This window comes from Haliaeetus leucocephalus, unplaced genomic scaffold (genome assembly GCF_000737465.1).
Source record: "Haliaeetus leucocephalus isolate CR32 unplaced genomic scaffold, Haliaeetus_leucocephalus-4.0 Scaffold151, whole genome shotgun sequence".
In the NCBI taxonomy this organism is placed as follows: Eukaryota; Metazoa; Chordata; class Aves; order Accipitriformes; family Accipitridae; genus Haliaeetus; species Haliaeetus leucocephalus.
This window is the reverse complement of record NW_010972587.1, coordinates 13,532,875-13,554,715: the sequence shown is the minus strand read 5'-3', so window position 1 is coordinate 13,554,715 and position 21,841 is coordinate 13,532,875. Positions and strand designations below refer to the sequence as shown.

The window sequence follows — 21,841 nt, the reverse complement described above, 5'->3', positions numbered from 1 at the left end:
TTGTTTCCTCTTCATCTGTGCCAATGATACCAAACAGCCTAGGTTTGACATTCTCACTTTTTTTTTTTTTTTTCCTTTGGGTAACTGCTGTGGTCCCCTTCGTTCTGCCACAAGCAAAATTATCTTTACACTTAATTCTCCTCTCTTTTGCAGATCATATGTGAGGTACAGGTTCTTTTAGAACAAAAGCATCTTTGGAGCAGGTGCTTCACAAATCAGAAAAGCTGTGTGCATAAAAATGTGCTATGGAGATCATTGCTCCAGAACAAATATATTGTATTCTGGTGATGGACTACACTTAATGCAGCTTTCCATGAGCTATGGGCTCACACCTGCAATAAATAAACTGAGGCTTCACGTATGGCTGTAGCAATCTATTTTCCTGTCATGTGTGATGATGAAAATGTAAAGCAAAAGCTTTATTTCCAAATTAGGAGGACAGGTGGAACAGGGGCCAGGAAAGGGGGAGAAGGAGGAGGAACCAGTGCTGAAGCAGTAACACCAAGATCTACACTTCCATGGCTCATCGGGTATCTGCCTGTCCCCGCAGAGGGGCTTGTGTTGCAGCCTGCTCGGTGTTACAACACTGACCTCTGGCACAGGCTTTGTTTTGCAAAGGAAGAGTCAGGACTTGTCACTGCACCATGATGTGAAGTCTGACATGTTAAGGCTGGTTAACAACCACCAGCCTTGGCACTACCAGCCTGACAGCCACGGCTGTGGGGTGTTCAGCGTGGGCTGGAAATCTTCCTGGGCTATTAGCTGTGCTGCAAGGGGCAAAGTGTGCTAGTGTGGGGCTACACTTGAGTGTCTGAGACCTGCCATGTCAAATGTGCCCTGAGGAGAGGACTTGTGCCTGTTCGCAAGCTAGCAGGGAGACACCCAACCTGGCCAGAAGACCTGGCAACTAGGGTACCCACCCATGGTGGATGAGCTCCTAGTTCAGCTCCTTTTTGCAGTATCTCCAGCCTCTGTCTCTCCCTCATGCACCAAGTCTGTCCCTACTCTTTCAGCTTGAGGCTTTCTCTAGCAGGGGTATCTTGATCTCACCTTGAAGCTGTTCCATTTTGTGTAAAATCAGGTTTTTAATTAAAATCGAGTGTGAGAATGAATAGCCAGGCTTCTATCCTGTAGGGCCAAGCATTTGCCTTCAGCCTCGTGTTATGGCTAAACAATATGGTTCCTTCAGCAGCAAAGCGGGCAGAAGTTCCTGCTGCACTGTTACCTACGTCCTGCTCTCGGCCACCGCAGGAGCCAGCACAGTGAACGTCATCCCTGAAATGAGCCATGTTAAAAACAAGCTAACAAAAAATCTTCCTGCCTTCCCTACACGGCCGTGGCGGTAACAGCACTGCAAACTGTGCAACAGCAGGACCATGTAGCTGGCTGTCAGGAACCACTTAAGCCAGCTGCACCACTGAAGTATAACCACATCCTCTAACTGCAAACTTGCCACTAATTATAGCCCTGGGTCATGCTCCCAAATGGCTACTGGATTTGGCTGAGCTGGTCGGGCAAGCACGTGGTTTGAGGTTCCCGTCAGAGCTTGTGTGTGACAGCAGAATCCCCTCACATCAGTAGTTTCAGGCCATGAATGCCTATTCCTGTCCAGCATGAGAATATTTGAGGTTTTTCTTATGCAATGTTGGGCTCACAAATGCCTTAGGCACTTCAGAGAGGAGCTGCTAAGCATTGCTTCCCGCTCACCTCCGCTTTTGGCTGCCTGGGAGCAAGGGACCACCAGCTCACGCTGCAGCACGGTGGCCTCAGCTTTGCACCGCACCCCTGTAAAGCCAAGAGGTGCCACGCTGGCTGCACGCTGCGTTTCAGAAATGCCTGCGCTTGTACCCTGACAGCTTTCCCCAACTGTCTGCATAAATGCTATTTATGAAGGTTGTCTTGGGCAGAATGGACTGTGTGATCACGTACTTCAGATGTTCTTCCAAGCGCTATAAAAACAAATATCCACGCTTACATCTGGTGCAACATCTGTTTGCACGAAAACGCGTCTAGTGGCGGGAATGCCATTAAATTGTTTTAAAAACTGATTTAATTGGTTAGCCTGGCTCAAATAAAGCATGAACAAAGATACTCTATGGGATGGCTTACATATTTTGGATGTTAACAGATGTGCCCAAGGCTCAGGGAAATCAGAAGGCCATAATAAAGCTCATACATGTTTGTGATTGATAGCTTTCAAATACCTGTTAATCAGAATGAGACTGTTGTCCTTCCTCAGGAGTCTCGTTCACTAAAGCACTCTGCTCTGTACCACAGGTCATGTCACCTGCTTATATCAATAATTATTTTTGGTGCTAAGTTCTTCATGCTTGTCAGGTGTATTTTTATGACTTCACCTTCAGAAAGTGAAGCCTTTTTGTTTCTGCAGCCATTTGGAAAGTTGAAGAAAAGCCTCAGTCAGTGTGTATTCAGAGACCCTCCCTACCCCAGACCCTCTGCTTAATCATTGCAACAGCTTGAACTCTCCAGAGCTGTATTATCCTTTTATCTATATACCACATCCCCAAATAATGGTACAAGCCCCAGAAAAAAATAGTAGCTGAAAGAAAAAAGAAAGAGAGCTTTAAAAAACCCCAGGATCTTAAGTTTTGACATTGTTCTGAGTAGGAGTTATCATACTCATACTCAACTTGTCATCAGAAGCACATTCAAACTTCCATGAACAAATATGTCTGGTGTTATTTCAGATTCAGTCTAGAATGAATGAAATCGGGTCTTTTTTGGAGCATCTGCATGACGCTGCATGTGACCTCCTTTTAAATTTCAAGGCAATTGAAATTTTGAGACGTTGGCTGTACTCACCAGACCTCACTGGGCTAACTGCCTCAAAGAGTAAACCGTAAGGTTTTGGCATCACTAATTTCCAACGGTAGGCCTGATTCAACCTCTAACTTACAGTGCACTCCAACTTTCAGCAGCCCCCTGAGTGGTGCACCTGATTGCATTTTCCTCTCCTCCTTCTCCTTGTGCCTCTACAGCCCCGAAGGAGGTGCAAGATCCTCAGCAAAGGGAGATGTTGCAGATCGGCTGATAAGCAGCACCTTGCTGGGCTCCTGGCTGCTGGCTCCCACTGAGTTTCAAGGCTACAGAAACCAGGAGATTTGGTATTTTGGAGAGGTAGGATACTGTGCTTCCCACCACGACTGTGGTTCCTGGTATCTGCTGAGTTTGAGGCTGAACATTGCCTCGGGATGCTGTGGCCTCCCAGCACTGCCAAGGGCCATTCCAAATGTGCATGCCTGAGCCCTTGGCCCTGCATCACAGGTTACTTAACATCACTCTTCCCAGTAAATCTTACCGGGATCCAAACTTCATTCATTCATTGGTGGTTTGTCTGGGTTATTTTCAAATATAATAATTTTATAGATTAAAACTGTATAGGAAACCATTTTTGGAAACTATCTTACTTGAAATGGATACAATTAGGAATTATTTTCATGTAGTGGAGAGAAGGACAACACACATGAAGATGCACCAAATGGGTAACGCTTGGTAAAGTTTATTTGAGTAAGAGGGCTCATAAGGTGAGCAGGCAAACAATTTACCAGTAAATACAAATCTGATTTGTCTGTTGTGTTGAAATACTCCATGCTAATTTGATTATAGTAGCTTCCTAAATTACTGTCTTCTCTCAGTAACTGCTCATTGTCCCACACATCTCATTCTGATAGATGACTTTTCCTTTCACTATAACGTAGTTGATCAATGCTTCATGTCCCCCAAACTGGTAAATCAAGTGCTCCCACCTAAAAAGACCACAAGATGTTTAAGAATATCCAGACTGGCATCAAAGCAGGTCACATACCTAGTATACCTGGCAATTATAAAAGATTTGCTTGGACCATGGGAAAACACTGTACCATGTCTACATGTTGATCACTTGTTGCGTGAATACAGTGAGTTAATGTACAAATCAGTAGAGAATTCCTTCCACAAAATAAACAGGTATTATCTGTAGATAATTTGTAATTAGGCAAGGATTATTTGTAATATTAGCCCCAAAAGCCTTAGGCTTTATTTTCCACTGGAGTGATTAAGGAGCATGAATGTAGGTCTAAAACGCTAGCAGTGTCCCTTTTTTCAGATGAAAATAACTTCTAAAGCATGAGGAATTCAGTAACCTCTCCACTGTCCAAACATGATGAAAACCAAAGCCCCTTATGTTCAATCACATTTCAAATGACAATGGAAGAACAAACCTTGATGAATTTATGATAATAAGATCCCCCTGCTTGCCAGCCTCTATGGAGCCATGCGTGTCCGATTTTCCCAAAGCATAAGCCGCATTAATGGTGGCAGCTACCAGTGCTTCATTCATTGACATCTTCATGTTTACACAGGCCAGATGCATCACCATAGGCTAGTAGGCAAGTTAAGTGGAAAATGGGAGTTACCAGTAACACAAATAAAGCTGTTCGTGCCTGAAATCCCTAAGTACTTTCCTCCCTCCTTGTGCAACAGAAGTTGTCCTGCATAATGTAAATCTTGCCAACTCCAGAATAAGAACTCAGAAATCAGGAACTTTGAGAGCCATTTTATAAGCCTCTCAGTGCATATGAAGAATAGAACCCCTTCTGGTTTCAAGAATTTCTGGCAAAAACTACCATCACACATAAATAAGCGTGAGCAGTTGTTTAAGCAGGGCATACAGCTCTCTTTGCAGATATGAAGGCTGTTTTAAGTGTGCAAGATCTATACACAAGTTGTACTAGTAAGAGATTTCATAATTTTGTGGTGTCATAAGTATTGGGAATAGCTTACCATTGAAAAACAGTACGCATTAGGATTAAAGTCACTGCCAAGAGCAACTATAACTCCTTCTTCTAACATTTTTCTAGCTTGAGGTTGCTTCAGTCTAGTGGGAAAAAGACACTTGTCAGTACAATTCACTTAGTTATTATATGATGATTTACAAGAGCAAAAGTCATCACTTGGTTTGGCTACATTCACGCATTCAGTTACACTAATCCTTTTTGGAGACGAAAGCCCAAATTCTCCCCTTGGCTCCCTACCTATCAACCTACAGACAGCATAAATGGGAAGTGTGATCCACTGCTTTTGCAGTAACAGCATGTGGCAGCAGCCAGTATCAAGCCTCAGGCTCCAGGCCACTGAAATTCTGGTATCTACCCAGACCTCAGCCACTTAAGGATTTACAAGGTGAAAATATTCATTTCTCAAAAAAGTGATTTTCTGGTCCTTATAGCTTCAAAGACAGGCTCCCAAATATGAGCAGTGGCACAAGCAATGCAATAGTCCCTTCCTGATTCTCTTGGCAATTCGAAATAGTAAGTTGAGGCTGCAAATTTAATTTTTATAAATTAGAGGATTTTCTCACTCAGTGATGTTAATGCAAAAAATATCTTAAATAGCTTCAATATATGGAATAGCCATTTCAGAATTGTTCAGCCATTGGATTGATCTGGGTAGATGTTTGCAAGGGTGGGCACTAGGAAATACACTCTCTAAGAAGTTTTAGCCATAGTTGCTGTAAGGCCAATAGCGCCAAACGTCGTGTCCAAAAATAAACCAGTGTAACAATAGAAATGAAACATTAAGCAACTGCTGCTCAAAAAGTAGTCTTAAAAGCACTGCAGTTAACAGAAAAGAACAATAAATGAGATCTCAGTGAAGTGCTTACATTTGATATAAGACAATCCTCCCCCTATAGAAGCCTCTTAGCATATTTATGAGAAAATACCACCTGTTCGTGCACAACACAATGCTCCAGGAGTTAACTGTGTTTAAAAAGATTTGTCTGAAGAGCCGTTCCCCATCCTCACTTGTCTTTCCAGCCTCTGCATCCTCTGCTGCCAGACTCCTTAGAGTACTGCAGGCAGTGCTTAGCCGAGGCCAAAATGAGAGTGTTCTTACCACTAAGCAACTCTCCAGCCCAGTTCTGGTCATCACGTGAAGCCCTGGCCACTACTGCATTTCTTAAAACCAGGGGATAGCGTAGGGGCAGGACCTCCCGAGGTCTGAGCTCTCGTAAGTGGTGTGGAAGGAGCTGAGGGAGGCCAGCACAGGATGCACCACATCACCTCATAGGAACTTCTCATGCATTGCACATCTAATACTCTTTTATCCAGTATCTCATTCGTGGCTTCTTCATTTTTAGACTGGGAGGCCTGTGTTCAGTAAATAGTGCACTGGACACTGCAACAAATAAGGCTGCATTTTCTATGGCTCATTATTATCCCCGTCTCAGGCTTATCCTGAGTTTATAAACTTTCCACCCCAGAGTCTCTGGAGGAATACGTGAGTTACAGCCGCAGCCTTCTGCAGAGGTGGCTGCATCTCTGTTGTTTCCTTTACCTCCCTGCCTGGGATCAGTTTGCCGGACCACACGTCCTCCCCCAGATCTGTATTTTGGCAGTGCATGTAGTTGCAATCAGCCAGTGGTTCAAAAGCACGGGCGCAGGACACGAACAGCTAACCACAAATAGAAACACAAGCACGGACATAGAGGTGAGCACAGGTGGCGATGGCACAAGCCTCGATGCCTCGGAAAGCAGGCTGTTGAAAATAAACCAAAATCAGCTCAAGGATCTTCTCTTCACAGGAGGGGAGGTATTAGTGGGTCACGGTCCTCATCATCTAATTAATTGGCTTATTTTTGGCATTAGGGATAAGCAGGTGAGCCATCTATGCTTATCTGTAATACCTCCATGTGGAAAATAGTGTTCTTAAGGAGATTCTGCTCAGTGTTGCCTAGGTAAAATCAGATGAGATTTTTAAAATGTTATCTACAGTCTTCCAGCTCTTTTGATAACCAAAGGATTAATTTGCCAGCGAAACCTTCTGCAAGAGAGCAAATACATATATTGCAGATATAATTTGCCTGAAAAGAAGCCAACTCAGTTTTCAAAGTCTAAATGGATTAAAGAAAACCAGTCCAGTTTTCTTCTTAAATGAATGCCTGATTACTACCTTAGCCGGTCATAAGGGTTAAATTCCAGTGTTGACTGAACCACTCCAAATCTACTGTGAGACTTCTCAGAAGTAGGCTATCGCCTCATTTTGGAGGATTGCCACCAGAAACAAGACATAAGGAGTCTCATTCAGCTCTTTGTATTTGTGATTGTCTTCACTGATCCGGCCTGATGCGTAAGGCATAGATACAAGCTTACGCTTTTACATTAAAAGACCCTGAAACCACAAACATGGGTTTGCTGTTACAAAAGTTTTCCTCCAATCTAGTGGCCTTACCTTAGCATGTAGGCAGTTGTTGGTAAAAGGACAGCGGCGCACTTAGCTCTTGCCATCGCCGTGATGCCTTCATCACTAACTTCTTCCAGGTGGCTGATAGCCCGGGCTCCTAGTTCAGCTCCAAGCTAAGCAGATTTTCAAGAAAATTACTCACCGTTCTCAATTAATTCAGTAAAGCAATATTGTTTGCAAATGCCTGGAGGAGACAATTCACTACTAATGTAAAATTTACTAGAAGAGAAATCATAAAGAAAGCTTGAAAGAGCAAACAGAATACAGAGACAAAATATTTCCTAATTTACTGCAGGAAAAGTTGATCACAAAAAGGTATTAACCATCCACTGAGTGGAAGCATACCTTCAGTGGTGTTTTTAACAGACTAACATGCAAACTATGCAATAGCTATGGATAAAACCATTGTCAACTCCTGTTCACAAAGTATCCAGCAGAAAATGGTTGATAAAACTGACACTGGTTGCAGAACTAGTAGTGCAACTGTTGCCTTCAATGGCAAAGTGCCAAAAAGGCTCTTATGATCAATCAAGTTTTGGGGGTTTTTGGGGTTTGTTTTTTTTTTTTTTTAATACAGCAGATAATAACTTGAGCAGACTCCACAGGAAAGAAGCAATGTTTAAATGATGGTGAAATTTGGTCTCAGAGTGACTCTCTTTATCAAGATATTTGGGAGCCTATTCTTGACTAAACCATCCCTCTGAGTGTGCTCACATCACATCTGACTCCTTGCTGCTAACAGGACATTCAAGGAAAAAAGATTTTTCAAGTTGCATAGAAACCATGTTTTTGTCATTCTTGGGTTCACCGATATCCACCTTCCCCATCTGTATCCCATGTGGAAGATAAGCAAAGTCAATGTTTGATTAGGCAGCGCACGTTAGTCCCAGAGGTCAAGGCTTCCTCCCATGTCCTTAACTCCAAAGCTGCACAAGGGCTGCGCTTTCTGCCATCTGATAGAAACCGGTGTCTATGAATGGTCTATTTCATCAAGTCTTAGAAAAGAAAACCTCGGTTTTGAAAACTGCAATTCTTTTAAAGATTCAGCTGTCGCAAGAGCAAAAATGGCTTAAATGAATGTTAAGAAAGACGTACCTCAGCGGATTTCATTGGATGCAGTTCATCACCATGAAAGTTAATCTGTAACCCTATATCTTTCCCAGCTTGAAGAATTCTCCTAGTAGACTCCAGATCAAAGACTCCCTTCTCACAGAACACATCTATATTGTTAACATGTATTTCACCACTTAGTTGGAGTTCTTTCAGTTTAGGGAGATGGTTATTGATAATGTCATCTGTAGCTTCAGTAGCAGTTTTCCCTCTAATGAAAAGAAAATGTTATGGAGCTGTAAGCATAACATCCCTGAAGTCTGGCAAACATTCAAATCATACATGCAATTACTAGGTTGTTTAGAAAATGATGCAAATACAAATAACTCAAAAAACCTTCAGATTAAAAAATTTAAAACTACTGTAATTCATGTATTCTCAAACAAGAGTTACTTTCCACTCAAAGAATATTAAATTGTATTACTATATATATTTTTATAAGGTTGGTGTTGTGGATGCTAACCAAGATACAGGATATTTTAAAATTAATTCTTCTGCTTTCCTATTCATATATTCTGACCTCCTTATACCTTATCCTAAAACGCAACTATTCAAAATATGTAAATGATTATTTAAATATGTTGAATGGTTTTAATGCAATATTTTTATGCAAGTATCAAAGCTCAAAGGGGATGTGAAGCACAAATCATTATTTTAAATTTGCCTCTCCTCCTTTTATATCATTCAGAATGACAGCTAGAAAACCATTTCTAAATCAGAGGGGCCTCCCGAGGTTCAATTTACGAAAGTCAGAACCATTTATGAACTCCCCATTACACAAAGATAACCCAGGAGAGATCAATAAATGCCTTTGAAAGTGTGAATAATCCCAAAATATGCAGTTGAGTTAGTATTTTGCAATTTCAAGATCTAAAGATAAGTGACGTACTGCAGCTAAACGTCTGTGACATCTCAATCCTCATTTCAGGCACTGTAAGGCACGCACGGACCGGCGTTATACAAGTGCCAGGGGTGGGTGAGTTGGGAGCTTTACTGTGGCAGTAAATTCAAGAAGCCAAATTCTGCTCTGATTTACAGACAGGTTGTGCAGTTATAAAGCAGCGCAGAACCCGGGTTACGGCCCTTCTTTGGTTCACCTCTCGCTGAAGGGTGGGGGTGCTCAGGCTTTTACCATGCCAAACCTTCTCCTTTTTCTTCTCTTGCTCAGCAGCCTTTGGAGGAATTTGGGCTGAAAGATTAGGACCAGAGCCAAGACAAAACAGAGGGAAACACAAGTCTTTGTTTCAATTTTGGGGGGGACATAATGCCCAAGAATGCAAAACTGCCGTTGTTTTAATGTAAGAGACTTCTGCTCAGGAAATCACTTTGAAAATTCTTCCTAAAGATGAAAAGGGCCCAGTGAATCCTTGCCAATCAAAAAAAAACCCAAAAACCAAACTTAGAATCACACGTCCCCAAAATCATTAATTTGATTCAAAATGATGACTAGAGGGATAAGACATCAGTTATTTCTTTGCCTCCCTGCTGTGAGCTTTTTAGGTTCAATTCCTAAAGAACTGGACATACTCCGAGTCTGGAAGTTCCAAGGCTGGAAACATTTTTTAAAAGCAATGGATGGGAACAAGGATCACTATAAACAGAGCAACCTTATTTTTCTCTAGGATGGCTCAGACTAAAGTAGCCTGCGCTGTTTGGCACACACTTCAGTAAGTACTGAGTATTACCAGTGCACTGTATCATAATCCCACAGAATAATTGTGTTTGTAAGGACCTCTGGAGCTCATCTGATCCTAGCCCTGGTGCAGAGCAGAGTCAATGTGAATCACGTGTCAATGGTGCCTTCTGGAAGCAGAAAATCAGACTGAACTACTGTATACCTAGAATCATGAACAGATACCCGAAGCAAGTTCTCAACATCTGCCCAAAGCTAATTTCCAGGTGGGAAAAAAGAATAACCAGCGCTGGCAAGTCTGGAGGTAGGCTCCTCTTAAGACTTCACATATTGAAGCTTTACAAGACATGCTACATATTGCAAGACTTGGCAACATGGAAGAGTTGACACCTTTATCGATTAAATGAACTTTCTGGTGATGCTTCTGCTCTAAGAGGTCAGACTTGCAATAGTAAATTAAGCCAAGTGTAAGAAGCAAGCAAATGGCTTAGCAAGAACTTCACAAAGCTCCTCGGGAGCAGCCACGTGGGGATCTAAGCAGCGTTTTCCATGAGCAAGCATAACATTGCTTTCTTGTTTCACATTAAATAGAATGATTTTAAATTGATTCAATGTTAGCAGATTGGTGGTAACAAATTTGCTCGACTCTGATCATTCCAAAACCATCAGAAGATTATTAGACTTTTAATGGCTATCTAGTCAAGAGTTGCCATTAAGTACCTACAACAAAAAAGTGCATTACATTTTTAGACCTACATAAATCAAGACTATTTAAATAAAAATAGTTAAATTGATCTTACTCTTTTGTTTGTATGATTTATGCATAACTGAACCACAGGGCAGTTTTATGGAACATAATGCTGAAAGAAAACTGGCATGAGCTTAAGTGACTTGGAAGATGTCTGTTTAACAGCTTCTAGAATCCACCAAATCATCATCACATTTGCATAAATAATATCAAAGAGCAATTCCCAGCCCCAAGCCTGCGGACAACATGTTCCCCTTGAGATCCTCCACCGTTACTGAAGTTGCAGGAAATTCAGAGTTTAAAATTGGAGCTCAACAAAGCGGGATGCTTCCCTCAGCACGTTACTGGCCCAGATGTTCAGGAGCCAGCCAAAGGCTCTGAACATCAGGCCTTGGATCAGGGAAGAAATGCAGAATTCCTCCTGGTCAAAATAAAAACCTGAGGCAGAGACTAAATTTGAAGGGTAGCAAAAAATTCAGGCAAAATATTCTAGACATGAACATCTGAACGAAGAGAGTAGAGGATTTAGGAAGAACCAAACTGGAAAATACAGATAATTCAGTATTCCCTTCAGGAAACTTCCTCAAATCCCCAACTACCTTTTCTCCTTATTTAAAACACAATATCCTCACTACCTGTATTTTGTTATGGTTGACATGCATCAGTGGGGACAGAACTGTGCAGAGAGTGAGACAGTATACCTGTCTTTCCAACACATAAGATTTGATATATTTGTAAAAATACTGGAAATTATTTCATTAGTTTACAGAAATGCTTGAAATATTTTAGTGGGAAAGACTATCAGGTTTTAACTGAAATCCTCCCAAGGCTTTTTAGGGGAAGAGGAAAGGAAGGGCTAAGAAACATATATAGTTTGGCATAAAACTTCCAATTATATTTTACAGTTAAGTCCTCCAAACTTTAGTATAATTACTTGAAAGAAATATTTGGTGTTTTCAGCAGATTTTAGTTACTTTTTTCTTAACCATCTTCCAGTACTGAAGATGATCCAGGATTCTTTTTGAGTAACTACATTAACAAAAGATAATTTCCCACTCTGCTCCAAATACAGGGTAATTAGATTGCAAATAAATGTATTCAGGTCATGTTTTCTTGAATGTTGGAAAAGGTAGATTTTTTTTTAGTTGGTTTTTTTTTTTTTTAATGAACATTTCTTAAAGATTGCCAAAGTATCCCCATGATGCTAAGCCTGCCTCCATCTTACACGCCTTGTTTTGCAGCAGCCTACTGCTTAGTCTTGTCAAAATATATGTTTCACATACACCCACCTAGCTAAAACTCCTCATTAATTCTTTCATACAATGAAATCTAGTAACTTGAAGATGTTATTTTCATCATAGAGAAAAAAATGTCAAAGTGAGAAAGGCTGGCTTGTTATGGTATGTCTACTAGAGCCATCAAAACAGTTGTGATTAAGCACCTTTACTTTAATCTTCTACTCATCTCACACCTATAAGATGGATGCAGTTCTTCATTGCATGGAAGCATAATTAAGCTTTGTTTACTGAGGTATATGAGGATTAAATACAGTATTTTTAAAAGCTCATGGCAGAGACTAAGCTTGAAGGGTAGCAGCAAACCCAAGCAGAAGAACTTTCTCTAGAGGAAACCCTGGAATCTGCATTATGTTCAGTGTGAGCATCAGCTGGAGGTGGGGATTCTGTGCTAAGCTTATGTTGGTATTCAATAGCCTTTAAATAATGCTTCCCCATCTTCCTTCAAACTAAAATTTAGGAAAGCCTTCTGTAAATACTGGCTATTGTTTCAAATATGTTATATTTTAGGAGGGCTGGGCAGAAGAAACCTTTCTGAAAACAGCAGCTAATTTTCAATACAAAGCAGTAATACTTAACAAGGGCAAGAAAAACCAAGTCATATTACTTCGGCACAGAATGAGCTCCACAGTACGTTGAAGAAATGCCAATATCCATGGATTGCTTAGCGCATTCGATCACCCTGAGCATTTTAAGCTCCGTTTCTAAATTTAAGCCATATCCACTCTTGCACTCAACCAACGTAGATCCTGCTCTGCGCATGCGTTCGAGTCGGTGTTTGAAAGTATCGAACAGCTCTTCTTCTGTGGCCTTCTGAGTGTGTTCCACAGTAAAATGTATTCCTCCCCCAGCCTGGTGGATCTCCATATAGGACGCGCCTGCCAGCTTGGGGAAAAAAAAAAAAACAAAAACCAACCCCGCCATACAATTAGCTATTAAATGTGCATTTTCTGTCCAAGGGATTCTGGAAAGTGCCTTGAGGTCTCTTTGCAGTGAGAGAAAAAAGGACGGGAGGAAAAAATCCCCATTAATTCTTCCTCCCTCCCCCTCCTCTTCTCTCTCCCCTCCACTGAAGTGAAGAAATTATATAAGAAGCAACATAAAGAGAATTATTCTGAAGATTTGCTTCCCCCTGAGCCCAGGAGGAAAACCTATCTCTAGCTCAAAAATTCATTTATATGGAAAAAGAGAAAGAAAAATCCAAGATTTAGGTGGTAATAGAAGGCAGCACTCCTGTATTGCCTCAATTAACGCAAAAATGTGTCAAGGCTGGCTGCAAAGGCTGCAGTTACACTCCTCTCTCAGTCTACCAGTATTCAAAAATCATCCCTCCCTCCTCCCTCAGTTAGATTATCTGACAGAAATTATATATTTTTCTACAGATGAAAAATGGGAGTCACTAGAAAGTAGAAATAGTTATGCACAGAAAAGAGGAAGAAAAATCCAGCTCTGTATGTCATTACCTTCATTGCAAACTCATGTACCCTATCACCAGCCCACACTGGGTGTGTATGTGCATCTACCAGGCCTAAAGAAAACAAAGTAAATGTACACTGGAGTTACTTCACTGTGTAAGAGAAAAGGTTATGAACATGCAAGCAGATTAAATGGACAGCAGAAGCTCCCCTATAAAGTCTCTATTGGTTAGAGAAAAAGAAAAATCCAACCAGCCACAAATCTAGGATTTTCTTCCAAGGCTATTAATTTTCTTTCAATTTTTTTTAAGGGTGACACCTTATGCAAAATGTGTCTAGGTAAATGCATCAGTTGCTGAGTTTTTTCATGTTGTTTTGATGACGTTTTCAAACCATGGAAGAAATTATAAATGACAAACTTTGAAAGACTTCATTAGACTGTAAGTCTGTGTTCTTTAAAAAAAGGCAAACTGCTTAGGCTGGGCTTAGTATGCTAGCACTTACTCTACCAATAGTCCATTTACTCCAGCAGGAGCTTTTTCTGCACGCTGTGAAACCAACACTCCTGAATGCCCAAGCCCATTGCAAACAAAACAGAGGTCTAACAGCTCGTGTGCTAACACCACTTGCAAAGTTTAACATGCAATAGTCTTGCCCGGGTTTATTTTTTTGTCAGGTAAAGTTGCAGAGTATGTGACTTAAAATCCTGCGCTGCCCTTTCGCCTCCAGCCGGCTGTGCGCAGGACGGAGAGACTGAGCTCCGCGCTGGACAGCTGGTGGGTGGAAATGGTACAGAAAATAGAGGTGAATCTGAAAAGTCACTCGGCGGGCCAGCTACGTTAGCGTTGTGATCTATGAAACAGAGGAGCAGATGTAAGACGAACCAAGAGGAGACAGAGCTCCACCGTGAAGCCCCCAAAAACATCCCAAGTGCTGCAATTTTCTCCTTGCAGCACTCCCCATGAGGAAGCTACGACGCTCTGCCCCTCAACACAAGACACTCTCAAACCAGTACTAAATACAGAGGAAAAAGGACGGAGGGATGTTTAATACACATTTACCTTGTCTCTAAGCACTTGCTGCCATTTGGCATTGTATCATTATGAAAAAACACACCTACCTGGTAACACACACTTCCCGGAGCAGTCAATTACTTTTTCAAATGTTGCTCCTGAAAACTGATTGCGAATAACATCTGCCCGGCCCACGGCTTTGATACAACCATCTCTGCAAACGACAGACAATGAACAAACGAAGCGTGAGCCCGTTGAAAAGCAAAGTGCTCCCTGACAGAGCTCCCGGAGCACCACCAGGGACCCTCAGCAGGACTGAAGACGCACACGGGAGGTGCTGAGCTACTCTGACAGATGCGCAGAAAACAGCGGGGTAACGCCGTGCGTTTCAAGTTGTTTGCCATAACGCTCTTCACGTCCTATGCGTAGAGCCCTCAGGATGATACCATGGTGCTCTTTCATTCTAACTTCTGCTAGACAACATGATTTTTCCCTGGTGGATCAGCAGAGGTACAGCATTCCTCCAACACGTATCTGCAGGGCGCTCTTCCCCTCACCGAAACCAAACCGTCATCACCAGCCTCCGCTGCCCAGACCTGAATCATACCCTTGGAAGCCGTAGGGATAAATCTCTTTGGGGCTCATCTTCCATTCAACAGCAATTTTCTCCCGGTGGAGCTCGAGGATGGTGCCGGGAATCCTACACCGCACCCGGACCTCCACCTCATCTCCACGAGAGGAGCTTCCCGGGGCGCACGTGGCACCGCTGCCCTTTCAGCCTTGTCTTTCTCCGGCTTTTTGCAAGCCACTGGAATAGTCACCAGGAATCATCACGGGTACCTCACCCAAGGTACCTCTGCGCTACATGGCTGAGTCTTTAAGCAGCAAATAGCGGTTGGAGCACTTAGAAATGGGAGAGGCGTAATTCTATACATACATTATTGACGACCGTTTCGTTAATTGCAGAAATTACTCCTAGGATTGCTATTAGTTCACGTCGGTTCCCCTAGAAACGTGGCAGAGGCAAAAGAAGGCAGCAGCGGTGCTCAGCGCCAGGCTGGAATTTCTCTTCACGAGCGGTGGAAGCCCGACCACGTGGCCATCACCACGATACGGGCTGAAATTATCAAAACGACGGGGGCCCGTTTCGACGCCGGCAGGGACCCCCCCCCCTCACCCCCCCCCGTCCCCCCTCACTTACAGCCCCACCACCACGCTGGCGTCCCTCAGCACGGGCAGACCGGCGGCACCCTCCCGTAGCAGATACTCCTCGCCCCGGCCGCAGACCAGCACCAGTTGCTGAGCGTTCTCCAGCAGGAGACGGTGCTGGCCCGCCATGGCAGAGGGCAGCGAGGCAAATGGCGGGTGGTGAAGGAGGGGGGAGCGGCCGCCGTTGGGTTCAAAGTCCCCAGGCCTGACGTTGACCCTAATCCCAACCCCGATCCTGCCCGGAGCTGGTCTTTGCTCAGCCAATTCCCAATGGAGGGTGAAGACACGAGGGGTGGGAGGCAAAACCGGGGACGGGGCGGACGGTTCCTGCGGGGTGGGGGGGTGAGGATGGCCACGGCCACCCGCCTCACCCGTGCCACGTTCGGCATGTGGGGGAAATTTGGGCTGAAAAAGGTACAGGGCTTTCAGAGCACTGTTCCTGATGCCGTCCGGCGTGACGTGACAACATCCGTACACCGCGCCGGTTTACGATAAGCTTCAAAGCACCGGTTTTGCCGGGTGGGGATTCCCGGAGCCCTCTGTCCGCACTGCGCTAACTGGAGATTTCCCTTTAGCCAAGAAAACAGCAGCTTCTGAACTGGGAGCATTGGTCTGCTCACCCCCCTGCTCCCCAGCATCCGTCACCTCACCAGTGTCCATCACCTCGCCAGCATCCCAGCACCAGCCCCTCGGGGACCGTAACACCTCTCACCGCACCAGATATTCAGGCAGACCTTAATTTATCCAGGCAGATATTTATCCAAGGCCGCGATCGAAAGGTTTTGTGCAATTCTGCTGCCCCCTACAGAATTAAGGAAGGAAGAATCAAGGAGCAAATATTTACTCTCAACATGGATTTTTGGTTTTCTGCTCTCTTCAAACATATGTAGCGTGCATAGGGCTCCAGTAATTCCCAGCCAGAAAATGGAGTGTCTTTCTAAATAAGTGGTCCCTCAAACACCTTTCTGGTGGTGGGAATCTTCTTTAGACACCTTCTTTTCTTTTGGAAAGTGGATAAATTTAAAATTCTTGTAACACACCTGCGTGCATATACGTATTCCTGTACAGCAGAAACAGATGGATAAGGTAGCTCTTTGAATGAGCCTTTCTGCTGAAGTCTCGCTTGCAAATCAGGTAAGATATGCAGCTAAAAAGCAGTATTTTGCACTTAATAACAAACCTGAAAAGTGAGTAAAACCATGATAGCGTCAGGAGTTATCTTGTGATACCGCTCCACTGGCTCAATACTGCACCACGACATAATCTTCACCTTCCTCCTAAACATTCTCCCTCACTTGGCACGCAGAAGATTGACAGGAGAGGTAATAGGTGATGCTTTACTGCTTCCAGGAGTTCCTGCTGCTGACTTTGGCTTTCCCTGGCAGTATTGCAGTACGTTTGAAAGCAGAAATTAAAGAGGAACCTTCCAACAGCGTGATAGCAAGGGCAGAAGGACACTCCATGGTGGGGGGGATGCTTAAGCAGCAGTGGTGGGGTGAGAGCCGGTGTGTCAGGAACGAACCGCAGCACGCCGTGGTGGAGCCTGGCACTCGCCGGAGCAGTCCTGCCAATAAAAGCAGCGGGGAGAAGGTGATTTAGCTGGAGCAGGAGGGAGCAGCCCCCACTTGCAGGCAGTTTCTCTGTGTGAGGTGGGATGGCAGGCAGATACAGAGGTCTAGAACAAACAGCTTCGCTGTAGCGCTGTCTTACAGCAGGGTAAGTACTGCAAAGTCATCTTCCTCGTATTCACTAATATTTTAGGGTGTATATGTTCAATGAGCAGTTCTTTCTGCCCTTGAGAGGACCAGCAGTGAACGTTAAAGTCCCCCCTGTATTTGCACATCCCCACGTTTAATTGCCTGCCTGGCCATCGGGTGCTTCTGTGAGCAAGGGCTGGAAGTCAAACAGAAACTGGCCCGAATGCTTCTTACGTTTATGTTTCTCACATCTACACAGTTTTTGCCTTTTGTGTCTTTCAGCAATTCCAGAAAGAATTTCAAAGAGCAAAGGTGATACTGCAGCTCTCTTTCTGGTGATCCAGTCTCAGATTCCAGCCACTCATAACATTAGTTTTGGTAAAAGGGGGAAAAAAAGGAAAGATCAATTATGTGTAAAGCTTTACACCTGCGAGAACTGTGTTGTTACACTCTTAAGGATAAAAATCAGTTTGGTGCACTAGGTTTTTTCCAAGAACCAACAGCAGATCCTGATTTAAATCCTCAGAATAGGTGAAGATTTTGTGCTTAGTAAGACAGGAGTATATTTCATTCCCAGACTTATATTCTGCTTGCAGAAAACTTACAGCTGTGCTTGTGTAGTTGTATATGCCCTGGTTCTTTTCCTGTGAAGATTTTTCTCTGTAACAGATCAGCCTGCGAAGCAAAAGGTCAATCCACTGCAAAGTCAGTGGTTGCTGACATGCTGTGCCTGATGTATTTTTAAGAATACTGCCCAGAAAGGTAAATGCAGAAGCAGTTTCTAGGTTGCGTCCTCAGGGAAGACTTGAGTTTGATACAAAAAGTACAGATTCTAAATGTTGGGCTGTATTTTAAAAATGTTGGCAGAATTCATTGGATGTAAACAGAGGACGGTATGGTGCTGCAGGAACCCTGCCTAAATTCCTTAGAGACTTTAAATCACAACCTTAATGTTTCAGTGAAAGTGCTTTTTGAAAAGAATTTTAAAATGTAGTATCTTCAATACTGTGATAATAATCTATTTTTCTGCAAAATTTTATAGGTGTTGATAAAAGCAAACAAAAGAAGATAACTCCTTTCACAGTAAAAGATGGAAAGCCAGTTCTTTACAGAGCTGGTGGGTCTTTGCCTGCTGAAAAGGTGCGTGTTCCTAAAACAGTTCAAGGATAATATCTTATGCTCATTTTACTTATGTTATCACTGGGTGTTTTAAGTTCCTTGAGTTTGTCAGTTTAGGTTGGAAAATAACTCATTTCACCAAAAAATTAAACAAAGTAAGGTAGCAGAAAGAATAGAGAGGGAAAAAAACCCAAAACAGTAAAAGTAGAGAATCCTCCCTCTGTTCCCAGGTTCTGTCTTAATTTCTTTCGCAAATTCCATAACCCCCGGTGACGGGGGGGACCTTTTGGGGGAACACCGCAGTCTGCCCCGGGGCACCTAATTTGGCAGGAGTGGTTCTCTCTGAGCGTAGCGTCACCTTTCCAACCTATGCGCCTTGGTTTCCTTTTGACAAAAACTGCCGCCAAGGTAAAACGGAGAGCTTGTGCGCACCCGTGTCCTGTCGGGAGCGAGGACGTGGACACATCCAGACCCAGGACCTGGTACCACTCCAGCATCTGGCCTTACGGCCAAAGCTCATCATTCTTTGCGGTCAGTGATCTGCGCAAGACAGAGTTCGCAGCATTTTGTCTCTTAGCAACAATAAGAATTTAGGGTCTTCTCAGCTAGGTTGCGTACTCTTTTTTGGCTGCTCCTAGGAATGGGAAAGTTTCCAAGTCAAAACTAAACAGCAAACAACCTGTACGTAAATGAGTGACACAAAAAATAAGCTCAAAACCACATGCGTTGTGTGTTTCGAGTCTTGCTACGTGTCTTTCTAGGCTTTTTTTGACTTTGTAACTCCTTACCGTATTTTGTAAGTAGTTTTGCAGGGTATAATCTTTTACTGATGGAGTGTACTACTACTTTGGCTCCTATTTCTTTTATCCCATAAACTATTTGAACAACTTAAACACATGAAGGCATTTTATTTTTTAGTTACTTTACATACCTTATATTTCAAAAGTAAAAACACAAGCCCTTTTATTTATATCTTTAAGACATACATAATGTAAGAGAATGGTTGCAATTCTTCTGACGTTTGGACTTGCTCCAGAAGAAAGGAAAAAAATCTGTTGGTATCCATGTTGCTACCTCTGCACCAACCAAGAACCAGCTCCAATTAGACTGATATATTCAGAGTACCTTACCTTCATCTGCATTGCAATTCTTTTCACACCAATTAGGACCAAAATCTGAATTAAGCACATGTGTAAGTCTTTGTCTAACTTCACCTGCACAGGTTCTCCCATGGAAATGAATGGAACACATTGTGGTAGCAAAGCTAAACACATGCATCCATCTTCACAGTCTGTCGGCGTAAGAACCAAGATTAGTTATGAAGTTGTCCAGCAAGGTATTATTTAGTCACTGCGTTTGATGCCTGGTGCTATGCAAAAATACAAGCATCTTTCTGAGTTTGAAGTCTAATGAATGTACCTGTCAAAAAAGCATTATTGCTTTTGCAAAATATAAGTCCACTTGTCTCTTCTATTATTCATCTTAGCCTAGATTTTTGTAGAATCTTGACTTTTTCATCTAGATACAGGTTTTAAGGCCAAGGTCTTTATTTAGAGCGCTGCCCCTCCACAGAAAGCTACTGATTTTACTGGGCCTTTTAGAAACACAGCAGTCTGCAGAGATTTGTTTCTTTCCACAGTTTGCCCTTCAGGGGACAATGAAAAAAAATTGGAACCATATTCACCTTCAAATGGACTGCTAGACTTTGTGATAAACTATCTTTTTTCTTCCTATCTGTACACTACTGCTACTACCGTCTGCTGCTACTAAAGAAACCTTGAATTTTAGTATGAAAACAAATGGATGAAAGCCAGAGTGCTCACAGGGTTCTACCACATTTTGTGGCCAGGTAGCAGAGCTGAGATCTGTATGCAGTGATTTCTGTGGGGTCATTTACTGGTAAATAAGCAGCACTAGCTGAGTTTTTGTGGAATTGCACTCATGACCGACTTGTCCCCGAGACTTCCACTTTAAATAGCTGAAAACACTGATGGTTTTCTATAGGCGACAAACAATAGTGTTTTAACCTGAAAGATAAACTCCTTTGTGAATATGCTGAGGTATGAGATTGAGTTTGTAGATGTCCTTTGTGTCAATACCTTATTTCAGAAGCCTTTGCATCGAACCACTGCTGGTGGTGATGCAGACAGGACTGGTGCGGAGCTGGTGCTGAGCTCCCCAGTGCTGCTGGGAGGCCGGTGGTAGGACCCCAGTCGCCCTCCGCTTTGAGTGGTTTACTCCCATTTTGTAGTGTGCTGTCTTGAGTCTATTAATGCCATTGAAGTCTATGGGCCTTTACGGCTGCCAAGAGGCTTTTCTTTGCACAGATATTAGCTACAAAGTCAATACAAATTTGTCCTTCCTTAATAAGGACTGTACAGCCAGACTTCAAGATTCGTGACTCAAAGCAGAATATTTCTTAGAGACACTGCGGTATAACGGATCTCCACATCCCACCTGCAGTGAAGCCTTCACAACTATTTCCAAATAGTTTATGAACAGGTTTAAAGATAGAGTGTATTTAAATAATAACTACGTGCATACTGTAAACTATATAGACTGCCCTATTTTCCCATGTTTCAGATGGGAAGATAACTAGCATTTTGTTCACAGCCTTCAGCCATTAAAGCAGAAAAAACAGCTAAGAATGAGGTTCCTGCAAATACTGAAGATGACTGAATTTTTCACTTAGAGGTGAAACTTAGTTTCTATTGAAAGGCTACAAGGCCCTACAGCTGCATCCTCTTAATTAACCAATTCAGAGCTGAAGGAATCATTACGGAATCATCAGCAGTCTGCAGTAGGCACACCAGGTTATTTTTTTAAAAGTTCTTCTCTTGCTCATTCCGCAGCCCGTATTATCATCATTATGGAAAGCAAAGGCAAGTCCTGCAGCTCCTTCAGTCTACTCAGTGATGCAGCTTAGAATGACACAAAAAAAGTCACATACACGTGGCGAAACATTCCTCACCTTCTATTATACGTTAGTCTGCATTCCGTATTAACTACCTGACAGCAGAGTACTGACACTGATGCTAAACTGAACTAACCCACAAATGAACCATCTATTTTCTTTTGGAGTACACAATTTTGAAGATGTAATGTATTCCAGGAATCACTTGAATTCAGGTATTTCCCATGACAGTAATGGCATTCATGGACATTGGTAATACTTAAAAGTTGTGTGTGTGTGTTTGTTTTTAATTATTCACTTCTCATTCTAATATTTTCAGTTTTAAATTTAAACAGTCGCCTATTCCTCCAGCATTAGTTTTCTTGGATGCCAACAAAAAAATATGAAACCTTTTCCAGAGTTAACTCCCCCCATATTGAAATACAATGGAAAAAAGGAAACGCGTT

General features: G+C 42.8%; 1 protein-coding gene across 1 annotated transcript; it reads right to left on the bottom strand.

Annotated features, from left to right (window-relative positions):
• Positions 1-3,652: 3,652 nt before the first annotated feature.
• On the bottom strand, positions 3,653-15,794 carry AMDHD1 (amidohydrolase domain containing 1). The gene is made up of 9 exons (XM_010561899.1): positions 15,658-15,794; positions 14,564-14,670; positions 13,492-13,556; positions 12,636-12,913; positions 8,338-8,563; positions 7,231-7,355; positions 4,783-4,876; positions 4,221-4,381; positions 3,653-3,767 (listed from the first exon to the last, which is right to left on the bottom strand). The coding sequence occupies exons 1-9, from the start codon at positions 15,792-15,794 to the stop codon at positions 3,653-3,655; spliced, it is 1,308 nt and encodes a 435-aa protein (XP_010560201.1).
• Between the last annotated feature and the right edge of the window lie 6,047 nt (positions 15,795-21,841).

Excerpts from the sequence above, each read along its gene's own strand:
- AMDHD1 (XM_010561899.1), bottom strand. The coding sequence starts at position 15,794 with ATGGCGGGCCAGCACCGTCTCCTGCTGGAGAACGCTCAGCAACTGGTG. Across the intron at positions 7,356-8,337 it reads ATCCAATGAAATCCGCTGAG|CTTGGAGCTGAACTAGGAGC; the intron begins GTACGTCTTTCT and ends AAATCTGCTTAG. Across the intron at positions 3,768-4,220 it reads ATTATCATAAATTCATCAAG|GTGGGAGCACTTGATTTACC; the intron begins GTTTGTTCTTCC and ends TGGTCTTTTTAG.